This window comes from Salmo trutta, chromosome 33, assembly GCF_901001165.1.
Source record: "Salmo trutta chromosome 33, fSalTru1.1, whole genome shotgun sequence".
In the NCBI taxonomy this organism is placed as follows: domain Eukaryota; kingdom Metazoa; phylum Chordata; class Actinopteri; order Salmoniformes; family Salmonidae; genus Salmo; species Salmo trutta.
Genome location: NC_042989.1, coordinates 36235528 through 36254749, shown reverse-complemented (window position 1 = coordinate 36254749; position 19222 = coordinate 36235528). Strand labels below are relative to the sequence as shown.

Below are 19222 nucleotides of genomic sequence, written 5' to 3'. Positions count from 1 at the left end.
GCTAGCTTGCTGTTGCTCGCTAATTTGTCCTGGGATATAAACATTGAGTTGTTATTTTATCTGAAATGCACAAGGTCCTCTACTCCGACAATTAATCCACACATAAAACGGCCAACCGAATCGTTTCTAGTCATCTCTCCTCCTTCCAGGCTTTTTCATACTTGAACTTATATGGTGATTGGCATCTACACTTTCATAGTATTACCACAACGACCAGCAAAACAGTTAATCTTTCAATCATCAACGTGGGTATAACCAATGAGGAGATGGCACGTGGGTACCTGCTTCTATAAACCAATGAGGAGATGGGAGAGGCAGGACTTGCAGCGCGATCTGCGTCAGAAATAGGAATGAGTTCTATTTTAGCCCTTGGCAACGCAGATGCTCGTTGGCGTGCGCAAGCATTGTGGGTGCAACAATTGAATAACATGGATTTCTAAATTTACTTTGCAACACTCGCGCACGCGACGTGTCCGGTCTGGTCAGCATGTTAGTGCGTCGTTGAGACAGACATGTGTCAACACTGATAGGATAGAATAGAATGAAAGGCAGCACTGCTCTCAGATCAGTTTTCCCCATTCAAATCTTACCTTAACATTAGAAATATTCATCAATACTGATGATGGATCAGCTCCTAGAAAGATATTAGCACCTATGGCTTCCAATATTTAGGCGGCTTGTTCTAATGCTTACCCTATAATAAGATTTAGCACATCATGCCACATGTTAGGCTACACATCATGAAATATGTTGAGACAAAATAGACAGTAGCCTACAAGCAGCAAAATAGAACTCAATTGATTGAACATGAAATATATAGTATTTCAATGTGATTGAAATAGACCTATAGCCTACTGTATTTATATTTGAATGCAGTCACCTCGGTTTTAATTTCAAGCATCTTGAAATTGTTTGTATCAATTGAAAAGACATTGCCAACTTTGTATTTGTAGTCAACTTTATCTAACTTTATCGGCGCAGATAACCATGTGATTCTATGTTTAGCAGAGATTTTCTGATTATAGAGTGATGCAGGAGGGCAAAAAAAGCATCTAACGACGCACATGTTCTACGAGTGGTCCGAGGCAGGTGTCCGATTTCAAACATTTTCAAGTGCAACGTTAAGAACGATGCTTTTGGGAAACAGCTCAGAGATTTAACCATGCTCTTAAGACGTTTCTAAGGCTGAATTTAGCCTTAAGATGCTTTTGGGAAACCGGGTCCTGGTCTTTAAGCACGACATGTGACCTTACCGATTAGATTGGTCAGGAGGTGAAAGGAGAAGCTAGGTAATAGAAAGTGAAATAAAAGAGATGCTAACCTTTCATACAAATGGCTGGATTGCAATTACCATTGTTAATACAAGCTAGACCACTTTAGCTTTAAAAATCCTCATCAATCCCGTTTAGATAATGAAAGAGAGATATTTCATGTCACTGTTCATTAAATCACATTGTAGAAGTTAAGGGCATCTGGTACACAGAGAAGCCCCTACAGTAGGTCGAAAGGATCTAATAGAGTTGACTGTGAGGAGGAGTGCAGATGTCCAGAGGTTGATTACATCAGGCGCACCATAGTTCAGCCACTACATAGTAGAGTAACCAGTGTATGCACTTTTTAATGAAACCAACATTTTAAGCAACCTCAAAAAAACAAAAAAAAACACAGAGGAATAATTGTGATGAATTAACTTGAAGATATGCATATAATGCACTAAGCAGTCGAAGTTTAGCCTCTGGGTAGAAGGTATGCACGTGTTTGTTTATACATATTTTGATGAATCCGACCCTAGGCAGCCTCTGAGTTTTAAAAGGGGTTAAAGCGACAACACAAAGAGGAATAGCAGTCTCTAACATATTCATGAGAAAATAGCTTCGGGTCAATGTGGGTTATTGAGCGAATTTCGTACATTTATACTCTTAACATAAAATAAACCTCTTCAACACCCATCTCATTAAGCAATGAATTATAGTTATTCCTTGGCCTTGACAAGCAGCAAACAAATAACATATTGAAAATGGAAAGAAAAAAATGGGACCACATCATGTGTCCTTGTGCTTTACAGAAATGTACCATTCCGTTCCGATCCTTGAGCCAATATACACAATGATGGTACCCACACTCTGCTTCGACTGGCTTCACCTTGGGGGAAAAAAAGTAGGTGTAGCCCCTACTACTGGAGCGTCTACTATGGAGAACCCGGCTCTCCATCCTGACCCTGGAGTCCTGACCTCGGAATGCTCTCTGTGCATATTTCAGAAAAAAACAAAACAAGATTGACTGAGTTTTTTTTGTTTCCTGCATGCTCCACCCTGGACCAGCGCTGGACTGCTGCTGCTCTCCTGAAGACTGAAGAGGAGTGAATCTTTGGTAGTTTTGGGAGTTTAGACAGTCAAAGTCTGCAGATTCTTCCACAGGGGTGGGGCCGGCATCAGGTTGCTCCTCCTGAGAGAGAGGGGTCACCTCTGATGACCCACAAACACCAGGGTCAGTGTGACCAAGAACTGCCATATATGGTGCGCGGTGGGAGGAGACAGTGATCTCAGATCTATAGGGATAGAGAAAGATAAAGATAGAGAAAGATAGAAGGAGAAAGTAGAGAAAGAAAGAGATAAAGTTGGTGATGTAGATAAGGATGATGTATGAAAATCATTTCAAAACGATTTAATTGAGCTAATGGGATGACATGTGGGTAACGTACAATTCCGTATTTGATTTAAGGAAGACTTCAGAATACATGTGATTGTTTTTAGTTGTTCTGAGGAGGACCGTACTCTTCTTCTCTGGAGGAGTCTCCTCTGGTATATAGATGCATTGTGATTTCTCTCAATGTAAACTCACAATACTTCAGTGTCAGCTCAGCAACAAGCATGCGTTATACTTATTGCCGAAATACATCAAGTACTATATGAGAAAATTCAGTTAAGAGGTTCTTAAAAACATTCCCATTAGTAGTATTTGTACTGAATCTTGTTAATCAGTAAAGAGACCCAGCCGACAGTCTCCAGTGTACAAGCGACAGAGCATCTAAAGCCTAATATTTTAATGTAAGACGCTGATATCTACCATTTGGGAGGAGATTTAACATAATTTTAAAAGGCATTACCAATTTAAGTAATGTAAGTAATGAGGGAATGAAAATTAGCTATTGCACAAAATATTGTTATTTTTAGGCCAGTCAGACAGTACAATTTTCTGGCATGCATAATATTTTCAAAGCAGATGTTTGTTCATAACCTCTAAAATGTATTTTCACTGATGATGCCTGAAACAAAAATACAGTGGCATATACTCTTGGCGAGTAAACCTGTTTTTCAAAGAGCTAACAATACCTGATTCAATCCTTGATTTATAGTTCCTTAAGAGGAATGATATAAACGTACGTTATAAGCCTTGCCTCTTCCTGATTGATTGGTTCTGGATGATGTATAGGTCATGCCCCCCCCCCTTCCCAAAAAAGCACTTACTGTTGTGTGGAGGGTCTTTACATTCTCCTTCCTCAATGGTGACATCATCTATGGCGATATCCCCTTCTATCCCAGGCCCCCGAATTCCTTCCAGAACCAACTATCAAAACAGGATAAGCGGGACAGAGACAAAACATGTTAAAACCAACTGCTTAAATGTCTTCCTGCTACAAATGGGCTCCCGAGTGGTACAGCGGTCTAAGGCACCGCGTCTCAGTGCCAGAGGCGTAACTACAGACCCTGGTTCGATTCTAGGCTGTATCACAACCGGATGTGATTGGGAGTCCCATATGACAGCGCACAATTGGCCCAGCATTGTTAGGGTTTGGCCGGGGTAGGCTGTCATTGTAAATAAGAATTTGTTCTTAACTGACTTGCCTAGTTAAATAAAGGTTAAATACAATTTTAATACAAATAATGACTCATTCTGTGAAGCATATAGCAAAATATATAAGACAAATGTTTATATAAGACATCGGCATAAGAGAGGAAGCACATATGAAGGCAGTTTTGTACTTTGCACCTTAGGGCCACCGTAGTTCTGCATTGGTGACCCACTGCTCCTCCCATAGAGTTGTACCCACCTGGAAAGAGGCTGTTGGGTGGATGTTGACTTTGGCTTGCTTCCATCGGTCCCCTTGGTTCCCGACCAGGGTCCACACGGAACTGTCTGCGCCCGACTGGCCCTTCTGTCGTAAGTAAGCATTTAACGCTCCTAGAGGAGAAACCATCAAGCCCTTTATGGACAACATTGTGCCAGGGAAGCTCAATCAAGCACAGCTTAAGTATTGTGAAAGATTTCAAGTACAATTTGAGCCCAAGTCTGATATCATCTATGGCCTCATCATGGCAGCACATCTCCTTATTTATTGATTATACTTATTTAATTATTAATAATTGACCTGATAAAAAAAACACATAACAGCTCATTACTGCAAATACTAAATGATTCAAGGGGTCTACACATTAACCTCCCTTTATTGAGTGGTGGCTTTTACTGAAAGAGTGGAATGTATCACAATGGATTCATTTGACAAAATAATTCACTTGTCAAGGGATGATCATGGAAGTCAAATCGTGTATGTTTCTTTTCAGAGCAAACGAGGTGATGCCAAATAGTGTGCTCTGATGTGTAGACCCACATGAAAAAATACTACAGTTTATTATAGAATACTACAGTACTCTATAGAAGTACTCTATAGTAGTACTCTATAGAAAGCCCCCGATTCTATGGAATTCTGTAGTAAACTGTAGTATACTGTAGAGTCCTTTGACGTAGTATATTGGCAATATACCACAAACCTCTTAGGTGCCTTATTGCTATTATAAACTGGTTACCAATGTAATTAGAGCAATACAAATAAATGTTTTTGTCCTACCCCAGACATACCACGGCTTTCAGCCAATCAGCTATCAGGGTTCAAACCACCCGGTTGATAATGTAGAATACTATACTCCACACTGTAGTATCCCTCGATCATCTAAAGGTTAAAAATACTGTAGAATACTATACTCCACACTGTAGTATCCCTCGATCATCTATAGGTTAAAAATACTGTAGAATACTATACTCCACACTGTAGCATCCCTCAATCGCCTGTGCTTACAATAGAATGTTGTAGTAAACTGTAGAATACACTACACAAACATTTTGGGGGTGATTTTAGTTTTTGGTAAAAAACAATAAAAGAATTCAGCAAAAAATGTGTTTACTTTAGGAAATCTGTTCCCGAGTATTCCCACACAAGAGAGAAGACATATGTGATTGTGTCTCAGGTATGAAATGATTGTTGGGCTTTCTTTTTGGGCTTAGTTGTGGTCAATATGCAGTGTACAAATTATTATAATTATTTTCCGGCCTCCAGACAAACTCTGTAGAATTTTTTTGGATAGTATATTGTATAATACTTTAGTAAATACAACAGTATGTTCTACACAGCTTATGGAACTTGTACTCTTTTTATATTTCTCCAGTAGGTTTCCTCAAAGAGAAAGCCCCCAGCTCTATGTGAAAGATAATCTAACAAAAACACTATAGTAAATACTACAGTAATCTCTGCAAAAAACTATAGTACATACTATAGTATACTACAGTCATGTCTGCAAAAACACGACAGTAACTAGTATACTATACTATACTACAGTAATGTCTGTATAAACACTACAATAAATACTATAGTATAGTACAGTCATGTCTCCAAAAACACTACAGTAAATACTATAGTATACGACAGTCATGTCTGCAAAAACACTACAGTAAATACTAAAGTATACTACACTCACGTCTGCAAAAACGCTACAGTGAATACTACAGTAAAGTCCGCAAAAATGTAGAGGCCAAACTAGACATGTTACAACATGCCACTTCCCTGTGATGGGAGCCTTAAGTGGATCTTACTGGATGATCCAATGACACCAACAACAGACTCCTGCAAAAATGCCCTCTACTTCAAATGAGAATTCAGTCTCTCCACCCACCCACTCACTCACATTCTGCACAGAATCCAAAAAAGGCTCTGAATGCAGGTTACCTTTCTTTCTCTAACAGAAACCAGTGAAAGGAAACAGACAGGTTAGGACACAAGCCGTCAGCCCTTTCTGGCTCTGGCTGCTGGTTGCTGAGGCTGGGAGAGCAGAGAGAGAGAGAGAGGGCCCATTGAGACCCGAATGGATTAGGTTGACACGTCCTATTCAGAATCGCAACAGCTTTGTGGAGCAGAAAATTGTGGTTACAAGCGTGTCTTGCAGGTCAGGGGTCACACCCATCGCTCAAGTGCAACTGTCTGTCTGATTAAGACACTGCGCCAACAGGAGAGCAGGGGTGTGAGACGACAACCTTCAGGGGAGCCCGAAAAGAATCTGACGGAGGACAAAGTTATTAATTCTCAAATAGAATGGTCGTAAAAGCTCTGAAATAGTGGGCTCAATTTCCATTTTTCACCAACGCCCAGGGGGCTTCGGATATTCTGGCATTGCAGTGTTATTGAGTGGTTGTCAAATTAAAAAATAAAGGTGTGAGTACACTTGAGTGGTAAGCAAACACTTTTATCTAATCATCAGGGAGGAAGCGAACAGGTAAGTGGGGGATAGGTGAGGGAAACACAGCCGAGAGCTGCCCAGTGACACGAGCCTACCAGACGAGCTAAACTACTTTTATGCTCGCTTCGAGGGAAATAACATTGAAACATGCATGAGAGCACCAGCTGTTCCGGAAGACTGTGTGATCACTCTCTCCACAGCCGATGTGAGTAAGACCTTTAACAGGTCAACATTCACAAGGCCGCAGGCCAGACGGATTACCAGGATGTGTACTGCGAGCATGCGCTGACCAACTGGCAAGTGTCTTCACTGACATTTACAATCTCTCCCTGTCCGAGTCTGTAATACCTACATGTTTTAAGCAGACACTAAGGAAACCTGCCTAAATGACTACCGACCTGTAGCACTCACATCTGTAGCCATGAAGTGCTTTGAAAGGTTGGTCATGGCTCATATCAACACCATTATCCTAGAAACCCTAGACCCACACCAATTTGCATACCGCCCCAACAGATCCACAGATGATGCAATCTCTATTGCACTCCAAACTTCCCTTTCCCACCTAGACAAAAATAACACCTAGGTGAGAATGCTATTCATTGACTACAGCTCAGCGTTCAACACCATAGTGCCCTCAAATCTCATCAATAAGCTAAGGACCCTGGGACTAAACACCTCCCTCTGCAACTGGATCCTGGACTTCCTGACGGGCTGCCCCCAGCTGGTAAGGGTAGGTAACAACACATCCGCCATGCTGATCCTCAACACAGGGGCCCCTCAGGGGTGCGTGCTCAGTCCCCTCCTATACTCCCTGTTCACTCATGACTGCATGGCCAGGCACAACTCCAACACCATCATTAAGTTTGCAGATGACACAACAGTAGTAGGCCTGATCACCGACAACGACGATACAGCCTATAGGGAGGAGGTCAGAGACCTGGCCGTGTGGTGCCAAGACAACAACCTCTCCTTCAACGTAATCAAGACAAAGGAGATGATTGTGTACTACAGGAAAAGGAGGGCTGAACACGCCCCCATTCTCATCGACGGGGCTGCAGTGGAGCAGGTTGAGAGATTCAAGTTCCTTGGTGTCCACATCACCAACAAACTAACATGGTCCAAGCACACCAAGACAGGTGTGAAGAGGGCACAACAAAACCTATTCCTCTCAGGAGACTGAAAAGATTTGGCATGGGTCCTCAGATCCTCAAAAGGTTCTACAGCTGCACCATCGAGAGCATCCTGACTGGTTGCATCACTGCCTGGTATGGCAACTGCTCGGCCTCCGACCGCAAGGCACTACAGAGAGTAGTGCGAATGGCCCAGTACATCACTGGGGCCAGCTTCCTGCCATCCAGGACCTCTATACCAGGCGGTGACAGAGGAAAGCCCTAAAAATGGTCTAAGAGTCCAGCCACCCTAGTCATAGACTGTTCTCTCTGCTACCGGACGGCAAGCGGTACTAGAGCGCCAAGTCTACTGTAGGTCCAAGAGGCTTCTAAACAGCTTCTACCCCCAAGCCATAAGACTCCTGAACATCTAATCAAATAGCTAACCAGACTAAGTAAGTAAGCATTTCACTGTAAGGTCTACACCTGTTGTACTCGGCGCATGTGACTAATACAATTTGATTTGATACGCTTGCAAGTGGATTCTGATTGAAAGTTAGCAGGTATGTACTTAAGAAGTCAAACACACTCCCTCTAAGCTGAAATAGATTGGCCTGATAAAAGAGCTACAGTGCACCATTTGCATTCATCCTTATACCATACCTGCCATGTGTGCTGGCACCCAGGCATCTTACCTATGTGTTTCCCATACATATGGTAGTAGAAACCAAAGCAGTAGGTTGGAGAGGACGTCACAGTCCCATAAGGGCTTTTGGGGGCGACGTTGAAAGTGGGGGTCAACAGTCGAGCCTTTTCTCCCTCCAGGCGTGGTCGAGACGTCTCGATATACATGTAGAAACCTGTATGATGGTGAAACAATGACAATCAAAGTACAAACCTGTATGATAGTAAAACAATGACAATCAAAGTAGAAACCTGTATGATGGTAAAACAATGACACTGACCGAACAACACAACATAATGTATGTAAAACCCCCAAAAGTAACCTTCTCTGTCCTGCCATGGTAACCTTCTCTGTCCTGCCATGGTAACCCTCTCTGTCCTGCCATGGTAACCCTCTCTGTCCTGCCATGGTAACCCTCTCTGTCCTGCCATGGTAACCCTCTCTGTCCTGCCATGGTAACCCTCTCTGTCCTGCCATGGTAACCCTCTCTGTCCTGCCATGGTAACCTTCTCTGTCCTGCCACGGTAACCCTCTCTGTCCTGCCACGGTAACCCTCTCTGTCCTGCCACGGTAACCCTCTCTGTCCTGCCATGGTAACCCTCTCTGTCCTGCCATGGTAACCCTCTCTGTCCTGCCATGGTAACCTTCTCTGTCCTGCCACGGTAACCCTCTCTGTCCTGCCATGGTAACCCTCTCTGTCCTGCCATGGTAACCTTCTCTGTCCTGCCATGGTAACCTTCTCTGTCCTGCCATGGTAACCCTCTCTGTACTGCCATGGTAACCTTCTCTGTCCTGCCATGGTAACCCTCTCTGTCCTGCCATGGTAACCCTCTCTGTCCTGCCATGGTAACCCTCTCTGTCCTGCCATGGTAACCCCCTCTGTCCTGCCATGGTAACCCTCTCTGTCCTGCCATGGTAACCCTCTCTGTCCTGCCATGGTAACCCTCTCTGTCCTGCCACGGTAACCCTCTCTGTCCTGCCATGGTAACCCTCTCTGTCCTGCCATGGTAACCCTCTCTGTCCTGCCATGGTAACCCTCTCTGTCCTGCCACGGTAACCCTCTCTGTCCTGCCATGGTAACCCTCTCTGTCCTGCCATGGTAACCCTCTCTGTCCTGCCATGGTAACCCTCTCTGTCCTGCCATGGTAACCTTCTCTGTCCTGCCATGGTAACCTTCTCTGTCCTGCCATGGTAACCCTCTCTGTCCTGCCATGGTAACCTTCTCTGTCCTGCCATGGTATTGTGATTCCGATCTGGGTTCCATTAATATTTATCTACTTTCAAATACGTTGATCATTTCATTAAGTCTGTCTCGAATGCCAGAAGGGCTGGCTTTGCACTTTTTGGATTATTGGTTTCATTGCGCCAGGCAAGCACAGCTAAAGATAAAAGTATTTGAATGACAACAAATACTATTTCAACCCAGGTCGGATGTGCTGGTGTTCCACTGCAATGGAGAGAACATCAGAATTCTAAACCAAACGGCAGAGTTCGTCTCTCTATAATAACTGCTCCAAGTTTGTAGCTTAGGCACTGCCGTTAGCAGGCCATAAACTGTTCTGGTATCAGGAAAGGTTTCTGCACTGCAATTCTCTGTCTGACCTTGTATACAGTGCAATCCATAATACAAGCCTTCTTCGTGGATACCAATCAGATTTTTAAAAAAGCAAGGAATGTTGGGAAACTGTGAGCCGCGTGTTTCATCGTAATGCCTTGGATAATTAAAAGCAATGCATTATTTCTGACATAATCCATCATAACATGCCCTAAAACACTTAAACAAAGGTATCCCCGATTAATTGGTTTATTTTAACGGCTGGGGGTTTTGGCATTTAACGAGTGGATCGCATTTCGGAAGATTGTACTTTGGGGGAATGGTTACTGCTAGTTCCCTTAAGGCATACGTCGATGGGCAGGTAGTGACAGACACTCATATTTCATAATGCTGCCCGCTCTCTAAAGGAAATGTCACAGCCATCCCTGCAGCGCTGCAGATGTCCATCATGGCTACTACACCCCATAGAGACACAGAGCAGAGAGGAGGAGGAGATGAGGGCGGAGGAGGAGAAGGAGCAGAGTAGGAGGAGGAAGAGGAGGAGGAGGAGAAGATGGGGTGGAGGAGGAGGAGTAGATGGGGCAGAGAAGGAGGCAATGGGGTCGAGGTGGAGGAGGAGGATGAGATTGGGCGGAGGAGGAGGAGGACAAGATGGGGCGGAGGAGGCAATGGGGCGAAGGAGATGGGGCGGAGATGGAGGAGGAGGAATAAGATGATGAGGAGGAGATGAGGGCGGAGGAGGAGGAGGAGGAGAAGGAGCAGGGGAGGAGGAGGAGGAGATGGGGTGGAGGAGGAGGAGTAGATGGGGCAGAGGAGGAGGCGATGGGGTCGAGGTGGAGGAGGAGGATGAGATTGGGCGGAGGAGGAGGAGGACAAGATGGGGCGGAGGAGGCAATGGGGTGAAGGAGATGGGGCGGAGATGGAGGAGGAGGAGGATCAGATGGGGTGGAGGAGGAGGAGGACAAGATGGGGCGGAGGAGGAGGAAGAGATGGGGCGGAGGAGGAGGAGGATGAGATGGGGCAGAGGAGGCGATGGGGCCAAGGAGATCAGGCGAAGGTTGAGAAGGAGGAATATGATGAGGAGGAGATGGGGCAGAGGAGGAGGAGGATCAGATGGGGCGGAGGAGGAGATTGGGCGGAGGAGGTGATGAGGTGGAGGTTGAGGAGGAGGAGGAATAAGATGAGGAAGAGGAGATGGGGTGGAGGAGGAGGACGAGATGGGGAGGAGGAGGAGGCGATGGGGCGGAGGAGAAGCTGGGGCGGAGGAGGAGGAGGAAGAGATTGGGCGGAGGAGGAGATGAGGTGGAGGTTGAGGAGGAATAAATGAGGAAAAGGAGATGGGGTGGAGGAGGAGGAGATGTGGTGGAGGAAGAGATGGGGCGGAGGAGGAGGAGGAGATGGGGCGGAGGAGGAGGAGGATCAGATGGGGTGGAGGAGGAGGACAAGATGGGGCGGAGGAGGAGGAGGAGATGGGGCAGAGGAGGAGGAGGATCAGATGGGGTGAAGGAGGAGGAGGCGATGGGGCGGAGGAGGAGATGGGGCGGAGGAGGAGGAGGAGGAGGAGGAGATGGGGTGGAGGAGGAGATGGGGCGGAGGAGGAGGAGGAGATGGGGCGGAGGAGGAGGAAAAGATGGGGCGGAGGAGGAGGAGGAGGAGATGGGGCGGAGGAGGAGGATGAGATGGGGCGGAGGAGGAGGAGGAGATGGGGCGGAGGAGGAGGAGATGGGGCAGAGGAGATGGGGCGGAGGAGGAAAATATGTGGTGGAGGAGAAGGAAGAGATGGGGCGGAGGCGGAGGATGAGATGTGGCGGAGGAGGAGGAGGAGATGGGGCGGAGGAGGAGGAGGTGGAGGAGATGGGGCGGAGGAGGAGGAAAAGATGCGGCGGAGGAGAAGATGGGGCGGAGGAGGAGGAGGCGGCGATGGGGCGGAGGAGGAGATGGGGCGGAGGAGGAGGAGGAGATGGGGCGGAGGAGGTGGAGGAGATGGGGCGGAGGAGGAGGAGGAGATGGGGCCGAGGAGGAGGAGGAGATGGGGTGGAGGAGGAGGAGGAGGATGAGATGGGGCGGAGGAGGAGGAGATGGGGCGGAGGAGGAGGATGAGATGGGGCGGAGGATGAGATGGGGCGGAGGAGGAGATGGGGTGGAGGAGGCGATGGGGCGGAGGATGAGGAGGAGGAGGAAGATGAGGAGGTGTGATGGTGATTTTCTGGTGACACTGTCGGTGATTTATTTAGAATTCAAGGCACACTTAACCAGCATGGCTACCACAGCATTCTGCAGCAATCCACCATCTCATCTGGTTTGTGCTTAGTGGGCTATCATTTGTTTTTCAATAGGACAATGACCCAACAAACCTCCAGGCTGTGTAAGGCTATTTGACCAAGAAGGAGAGTGATGGAGTGCTGCATTAGATGACCTGGCCTCCACAGTCAACCGATCTCAACCTAATTGAAATGGTTTGGGATGAGTTGTACCACAGAGTGAAGGAAAAGCTGCCAACAAGTGCTCAGCATATGTGGGAACTCCTTCAAGACTGTTGGTAAAGCATTCCTCATGAAGCTGGTTGAGTGAATGCCAGGAGTGTGCAAAGCTGTCATTAAGGCAAAGGGTGGCTATTTGAAGAATCTCAAATACAAAATATATTTTGATTTGTTTAACACTTTTTTGGTTACTACATGATTCCATGTGTTATTTCATAGTTTTGATGTCTTCACTATTATTCTACAATGTAGAAAATAGTAAAAAAATTAAGAAAAACCCTTGAATGAGTAGCTGTTCTAAAACTTTTGACCAGTAGTGTAGATACATAGCTCTGAGACTACAGTCCGCGGTGGACACACAGCCTGACCGCCCACCTCCCCATAATTCCCAGCCTTCAGCTAAACTGGCTGTATTTACGAGCCTTCAGCTAGACTGGCTGTATTTACGAGCCTTCAGCTAGACTGGCTGTATTTACTAGCCTTCAGCTAGACTGGCTGTATTTACGAGCCTTCAGCTAGACTGGCTGTATTTACCAGCCTTCAGCTAGACTGGCTGTATTTACTAGCCTTCAGCTAGACTGGCTGTATTTACTAGCCTTCAGCTAGACTGGCTGTATTTACTAGCCTTCAGCTAGACTGGCTGTATTTACCAGCCTTCAGCTAGACTGGCTGTATTTACCAGCCTTCAGCTAGACTGGCTGTATTTACCAGCCTTCAGCTAGACTGGCTGTATTTACTAGCCTTCAGCTAGACTGGCTGTATTTATGAGCCTTCAGCTAGACTGGCTGTATTTACCAGCCTTCAGCTAGACTGGCTGTATTTATGAGCCTTCAGCTAGACTGGCTGTATTTACTAGCCTTCAGCTAGACTGGCTGTATTTACCAGCCTTCAGCTAGACTGGCTGTATTTACTAGCCTGCAGCACTTCAATCCATTTGTGTGCCTTCTTGCATTATATGTTTTGCTGAATTTTGATCTTTTTTTCATTCATTGAGCTTTTTATTCCTCTTTTATTCACTTATTGTTGTTGCATTGTTGAGAGGTAAACCTGTAAGTCAGCGTTTCATTGCACTGTGTGCTTACGTAGATCATGTGTATATGACGATTTAACAAAACCTGAACACTGTCCTTGACCTCCCGGTCCTGCTGGAGGCTCACCACCAGAAACAATCTATCAGAACCACCCTCCCCCCTCACCATGGCAACACTGTACAAAGCAAGAACCATGAACACTTCCCAGAAGTGGCCTTCTCACAGTTACAGAACGCATTGTATTGTACTCTTTATGTTGACTTCTGTGTTGCTTTGTGAAAATACTGTATTAAGAAAGAGATCTATGGATTCTATTCGGGAAAGCATCCCATGTTTCACATCCCATAGCATGGTATGCATGGTTTTCAGTACTGTAGGTAACATGGAGACAATAGGAAGTACATTTAAAACATGGTTTCCATTCATCAATGCAGTTGCATAAATGTCCTTGAAATGTTTTCCACATAAACACCCATGTATACTGGCCTGGCTAAAGCAACAGACTGAGGCTGTCCTTTTGTAATTTCAGTGTCAAACAACAATTATTCTATGTTTTTCTGTCAGGCCATCACTGACAAACGATTCTAATTGTGACCTAACAACTAGAAATCAGTCATTTTCAGTGGAAGGAGACACAAGTAGAAATTCATTAATTTGACAACTATAGATTTGGCGACCAGAGTTGAGAAAGTACCAACGTTATGCAAATAATCAGCAACTTGATTTAGCGATATGACTATTTACTATAGCTGGACCTCCTGATATGTCATCTCATCATTGTACACCAGTGAGTAAGGCCTGTTTTCTCATCAATAACTAGAGTACAGGTAGGGCATGTTTTCTCATCAATAACTAGAGTACAGGTAGGGCCTGTTTTCTAAACAATAACTAGAGTACAGGTAGGGCCTGTTTTCTCATCAATAACTAGTGTACAGGTAGGGTCTGTTTTCTGATCAATAACTAGTGTACAGGTAGGGCCTGTTTTCTCATCAATAACTAGAGTACAGGTAGGGCCTGTTTTCTCATCAATAACTAGAGTACAGGTAGGGCCTGTTTTCTCATCAATAACTAGAGTACAGGTAGGGCCTGTTTTCTCATCAATAACTAGTGTACAGGTAGGGCCTGTTTTCTCATCAATAACTAGAGTACAGGTAGGGCATGTTTTCTCATCAATAACTAGAGTACAGGTAGGGCCTGTTTTCTCATCAATAACTAGTGTACAGGTAGGGCCTGTTTTCTCATCAATAACTAGAGTACAGGTAGGGCCTGTTTTCTCATCAATAACTAGAGTACAGGTAGGGCCTGTTTTCTCATCAATAACTAGAGTACATGTAGGGCCTGTTTTCTCATCAATAACTAGAGTACAGGTAGGGCCTGTTTTCTCATCAATAACTAGAGTACAGGTAGGGCCTGTTTTCTGATCAATAACTAGTGTACAGGTAGGGCCTGTTTTCTCATCAATAACTAGTGTACAGGTAGGGCCTGTTTTCTCATCAATAACTAGTGTACAGGTAGGGCCTGTTTTCTAAACAATAACTAGAGTACATGTAGGGCCTGTTTTCTCATCAATAACTAGTGTGCAGGTAGGGCCTGTTTTCTGATCAATAACTAGTGTACAGGTAGGGCCTGTTTTCTCATCAATAACTAGAGTACAGGTAGGGCCTGTTTTCTCATCAATAACTAGTGTACAGGTAGGGCCTGTTTTCTCATCAATAACTAGAGTACATGTAGGGCCTGTTTTCTCATCAATAACTAGTGTACAGGTAGAGCCTGTTTTCTCATCAATAACTAGAGTACAGGTAGGGCCTGTTTTCTCATCAATAACTAGAGTACAGGTAGGGTCTGTTTTCTCATCAATAACTAGAGTACAGGTAGGGTCTGTTTTCTGATCAATAACTAGTGTACAGGTAGGGCCTGTTTTCTCATCAATAACTAGAGTACAGGTAGGGCCTGTTTTCTCATCAATAACTAGAGTACAGGTAGGGCCTGTTTTCTCATCAATAACTAGAGTACATGTAGGGCCTGTTTTCTGATCAATAACTAGTGTACAGGTAGGGCCTGTTTTCTCATCAATAACTAGAGTACAGGTAGGGCCTGTTTTCTCATCAATAACTAGTGTACAGGTAGGGCCTGTTTTCTCATCAATAACTAGTGTACAGGTAGGGCCTGTTTTCTCATCAATAACTAGAGTACAGGTAGGGCCTGTTTTCTCATTAATAACTAGTGTACAGGTAGGGCCTGTTTTCTCATCAATAACTAGTGTACAGGTAGGGCCTGTTTTCTCATCAATAACTAGAGTACAGGTAGGGCCTGTTTTCTCATCAATAACTAGAGTACAGGTAGGGCCTGTTTTCTCATCAATAACTAGAGTACAGGTAGGGCCTGTTTTCTCATCAATAACTAGTGTACAGGTAGGGCCTGTTTTCTCATCAATAACTAGTGTACAGGTAGGGCCTGTTTTCTGATCAATAACTAGAGTACAGGTAGGGCCTGTTTTCTCATCAATAACTAGTGTACAGGTAGGGCCTGTTTTCTCATCAATAACTAGAGTACAGGTAGGGCCTGTTTTCTCATCAATAACTAGAGTACAGGTAGGGCCTGTTTTCTCATCAATAACTAGTGTACAGGTAGGGCCTGTTTTCTCATCAATAACTAGAGTACAGGTAGGGCCTGTTTTCTCATCAATAACTAGAGTACAGGTAGGGCCTGTTTTCTCATCAATAACTAGTGTACAGGTAGGGCCTGTTTGCTCATCAATAACTAGTGTACAGGTAGGGCCTGTTTTCTCATCAATAACTAGTGTACAGGTAGGGCCTGTTTTCTAATCAATAACTAGTGTACAGGTAGGGCCTGTTTTCTCATCAATAACTAGAGTACAGGTAGGGCCTGTTTTCTAATCAATAACTAGTGTACAGGTAGGGCCTGTTTTCTCAACAATAACTAGAGTACAGGTAGGGTCTGTTTTCTCATCAATAACTAGTGTACAGGTAGGGCCTGTTTTCTAAACAATAACTAGAGTACAGGTAGGGCCTGTTTTCTCATCAATAACTAGAGTACAGGTAGGGCCTGTTTTCTCATCAATAACTAGTGTACAGGTAGGGCCTGTTTTCTCATCAATAACTAGAGTACAGGTAGGGCCTGTTTTCTAATCAATAACTAGTGTACAGGTAGGGCCTGTTTTCTCATCAATAACTAGAGTACAGGTAGGGCCTGTTTTCTAAACAATAACTAGTGTACAGGTAGGGCCTGTTTGCTCATCAATAACTAGTGTACAGGTAGGGCCTGTTTTCTCATCAATAACTAGTGTACAGGTAGGGCCTGTTTTCTAATCAATAACTAGTGTACAGGTAGGGCCTGTTTTCTCATCAATTACTAGAGTACAGGTAGGGCCTGTTTTCTAATCAATAACTAGTGTACAGGTAGGGCCTGTTTTCTCAACAATAACTAGAGTACAGGTAGGGTCTGTTTTCTCATCAATAACTAGTGTACAGGTAGGGCCTGTTTTCTTAACAATAACTAGAGTACAGGTAGGGCCTGTTTTCTCATCAATAACTAGAGTACAGGTAGGGCCTGTTTTCTCATCAATAACTAGTGTACAGGTAGGGCCTGTTTTCTCATCAATAACTAGTGTACAGGTAGGGCCTGTTTTCTCATCAATAACTAGAGTACAGGTAGGGCCTGTTTTCTCATCAATAACTAGAGTACAGGTAGGGTCTGTTTTCTCATCAATAACTAGTGTACAGGTAGGGCCTGTTTTCTCATCAATAACTAGAGTACAGGTAGGGCCTGTTTTCTCATCAATAACTAGTGTACAGGTAGGGCCTGTTTTCTCATCAATAACTAGTGTACAGGTAGGGCCTGTTTTCTAATCAATAACTAGAGTACAGGTAGGGCCTGTTTTCTCATCAATAACTAGAGTACAGGTAGGGCCTGTTTTCTCATCAATAACTAGAGTACAGGTAGGGCCTGTTTTCTAAACAATAACTAGAGTACAGGTACGGCCTGTTTTCTCATCAATAACTAGAGTACAGGTAGGGTCTGTTTGCTCATCAATAACTAGAGTACAGGTAGGGTCTGTTTTCTCATCAATAACTAGTGTACAGGTAGGGCCTGTTTTCTCATCAATAACTAGAGTACAGGTAGGGCCTGTTTTCTCATCAATAACTAGTGTACAGGTAGGGCCTGTTTTCTCATCAATAACTAGTGTACAGGTAGGGCCTGTTTTCTAATCAATAACTAGAGTACAGGTAGGGCCTGTTTTCTCATCAATAACTAGAGTACAGGTAGGGCCTGTTTTCTCATCAATAACTAGAGTACAGGTAGGGCCTGTTTTCTAAACAATAACTAGAGTACAGGTACGGCCTGTTTTCTCATCAATAACTAGAGTACAGGTAGGGTCTGTTTGCTCATCAATAACTAGAGTACAGGTAGGGTCTGTTTTCTCATCAATAACTAGTGTACAGGTAGGGCCTGTTTTCTCATCAATAACTAGAGTACAGGTACGGCCTGTTTTCTCATCAATAACTAGAGTACAGGTACGGCCTGTTTTCTCATCAATAACTAGAGTACAGGTAGGGCCTGTTTTCTCATCAATAACTAGAGTACAGGTAGGGCCTGTTTTCTCATCAATAACTAGTGTACAGGTAGGGCCTGTTTTCTCATCAATAACTAGAGTACAGGTAGGGCCTGTTTTCTCATCAATAATTAGTGTACAGGTAGGGCCTGTTTTCTCATCAATAACTAGAGTACAGGTAGGGCCTGTTTTCTCATCAATAACTAGAGTACAGGTAGGGCCTGTTTTCTCATCAATAACTAGTGTACAGGTAGGGCCTGTTTTCTCATCAATAACTAGAGTAGAGGTAGGGCCTGTTTCCCATCAATAACTAGAGTACAGGTAGGGCCTGTTTTCTCATCAATAACTAGTGTACAGGTAGGGCCTGTTTTCTAAACAATAACTAGTGTACTCATCAATAACTAGTGAGGTATCACTAAATTGATCACTAACATTTTGCATGTGATCTGCTGCTGCAGTACAGTCATATCTGACTAAGATCATAAAATGGTGTCAGAAGTACTTCAAACTCATTAAATACAATACAGGAGAGATTATTTAACATAAATAATAATGTTCCTTGAGTTTTGTCTGAGTTTAGTGACTAAAAGTAGCTAACAGCTCTCTCTCATGTCTCTTCATTGAGGAGAGCAGCCTAAGCGGAGCCGTTGCTATGGATACTCACAGAGCCGCCATGAGCAGAGCTCATGCAGAGCGAGCTGCACGCAGGGAGTGAGTGACAGACAGAGAGGAGCAGCTAATGGATTTACTAATGGAGGAAATTATTTCAGATTTTGGGCAGGTCAGGGCCTTAAATTTGACAGAAGCAATCAGGCCTGGGTAGGGTAGGGCCTGAAGGTTGCGTCATGGGCATGGGTAGGGCTTAATATTCAGGCCTGTGCAGTGCTCTACAACTACTTGAGAGCAGAACAGAATGGAAAAATTGGGTGAAAGATAGAGAGCACAGTGTTGTGTTGTGTTGGTGAGAGTGTGCTTGCATGTAACGGTACAGTCGTGGCCAAAAGTTTTGAGAATCCAGGAAAAACATCAGGGACAGACTGATATTCTGCAAAAGGTACAGGGATTGGACTGCTGAGGACTGGGGTAAAGTCATTTTCTCTGATGAATCCCCTATCCGATTGTTTGGGGTATCCGGAAAAAAAGCTTGTCCCGAGAAGACAATGTGAGCGCTACCATCAGTCCTGTGTCATGCCAACAGTAAAGCATGCTGAGACCATTCATGTGTGGGGTTGCTTCTTAACCAAGGGAGTGGGCTCACTCACAATTTTGCCTAAGAACACAGC

The 19222-nt window shown here is 44.5% G+C and overlaps 1 protein-coding gene across 1 annotated transcript in view; it reads right to left on the bottom strand.

Annotated features, from left to right (window-relative positions):
• Positions 1-319: 319 nt before the first annotated feature.
• Positions 320-19222, bottom strand: part of LOC115172913 (MAM domain-containing glycosylphosphatidylinositol anchor protein 2) — a 207437-nt gene continuing 188534 nt past the window's right edge. The window contains exons 14-17 of the mRNA XM_029730776.1: positions 8311-8475; positions 4052-4182; positions 3468-3567; positions 320-2548 (exon numbers count right to left, since the gene is read on the bottom strand). Coding sequence (XP_029586636.1) covers positions 2460-2548; positions 3468-3567; positions 4052-4182; positions 8311-8475 — 485 coding nt within the window. The 3' untranslated portion in view covers positions 320-2459. The remainder of the gene's footprint in view (positions 2549-3467; positions 3568-4051; positions 4183-8310; positions 8476-19222) is intronic.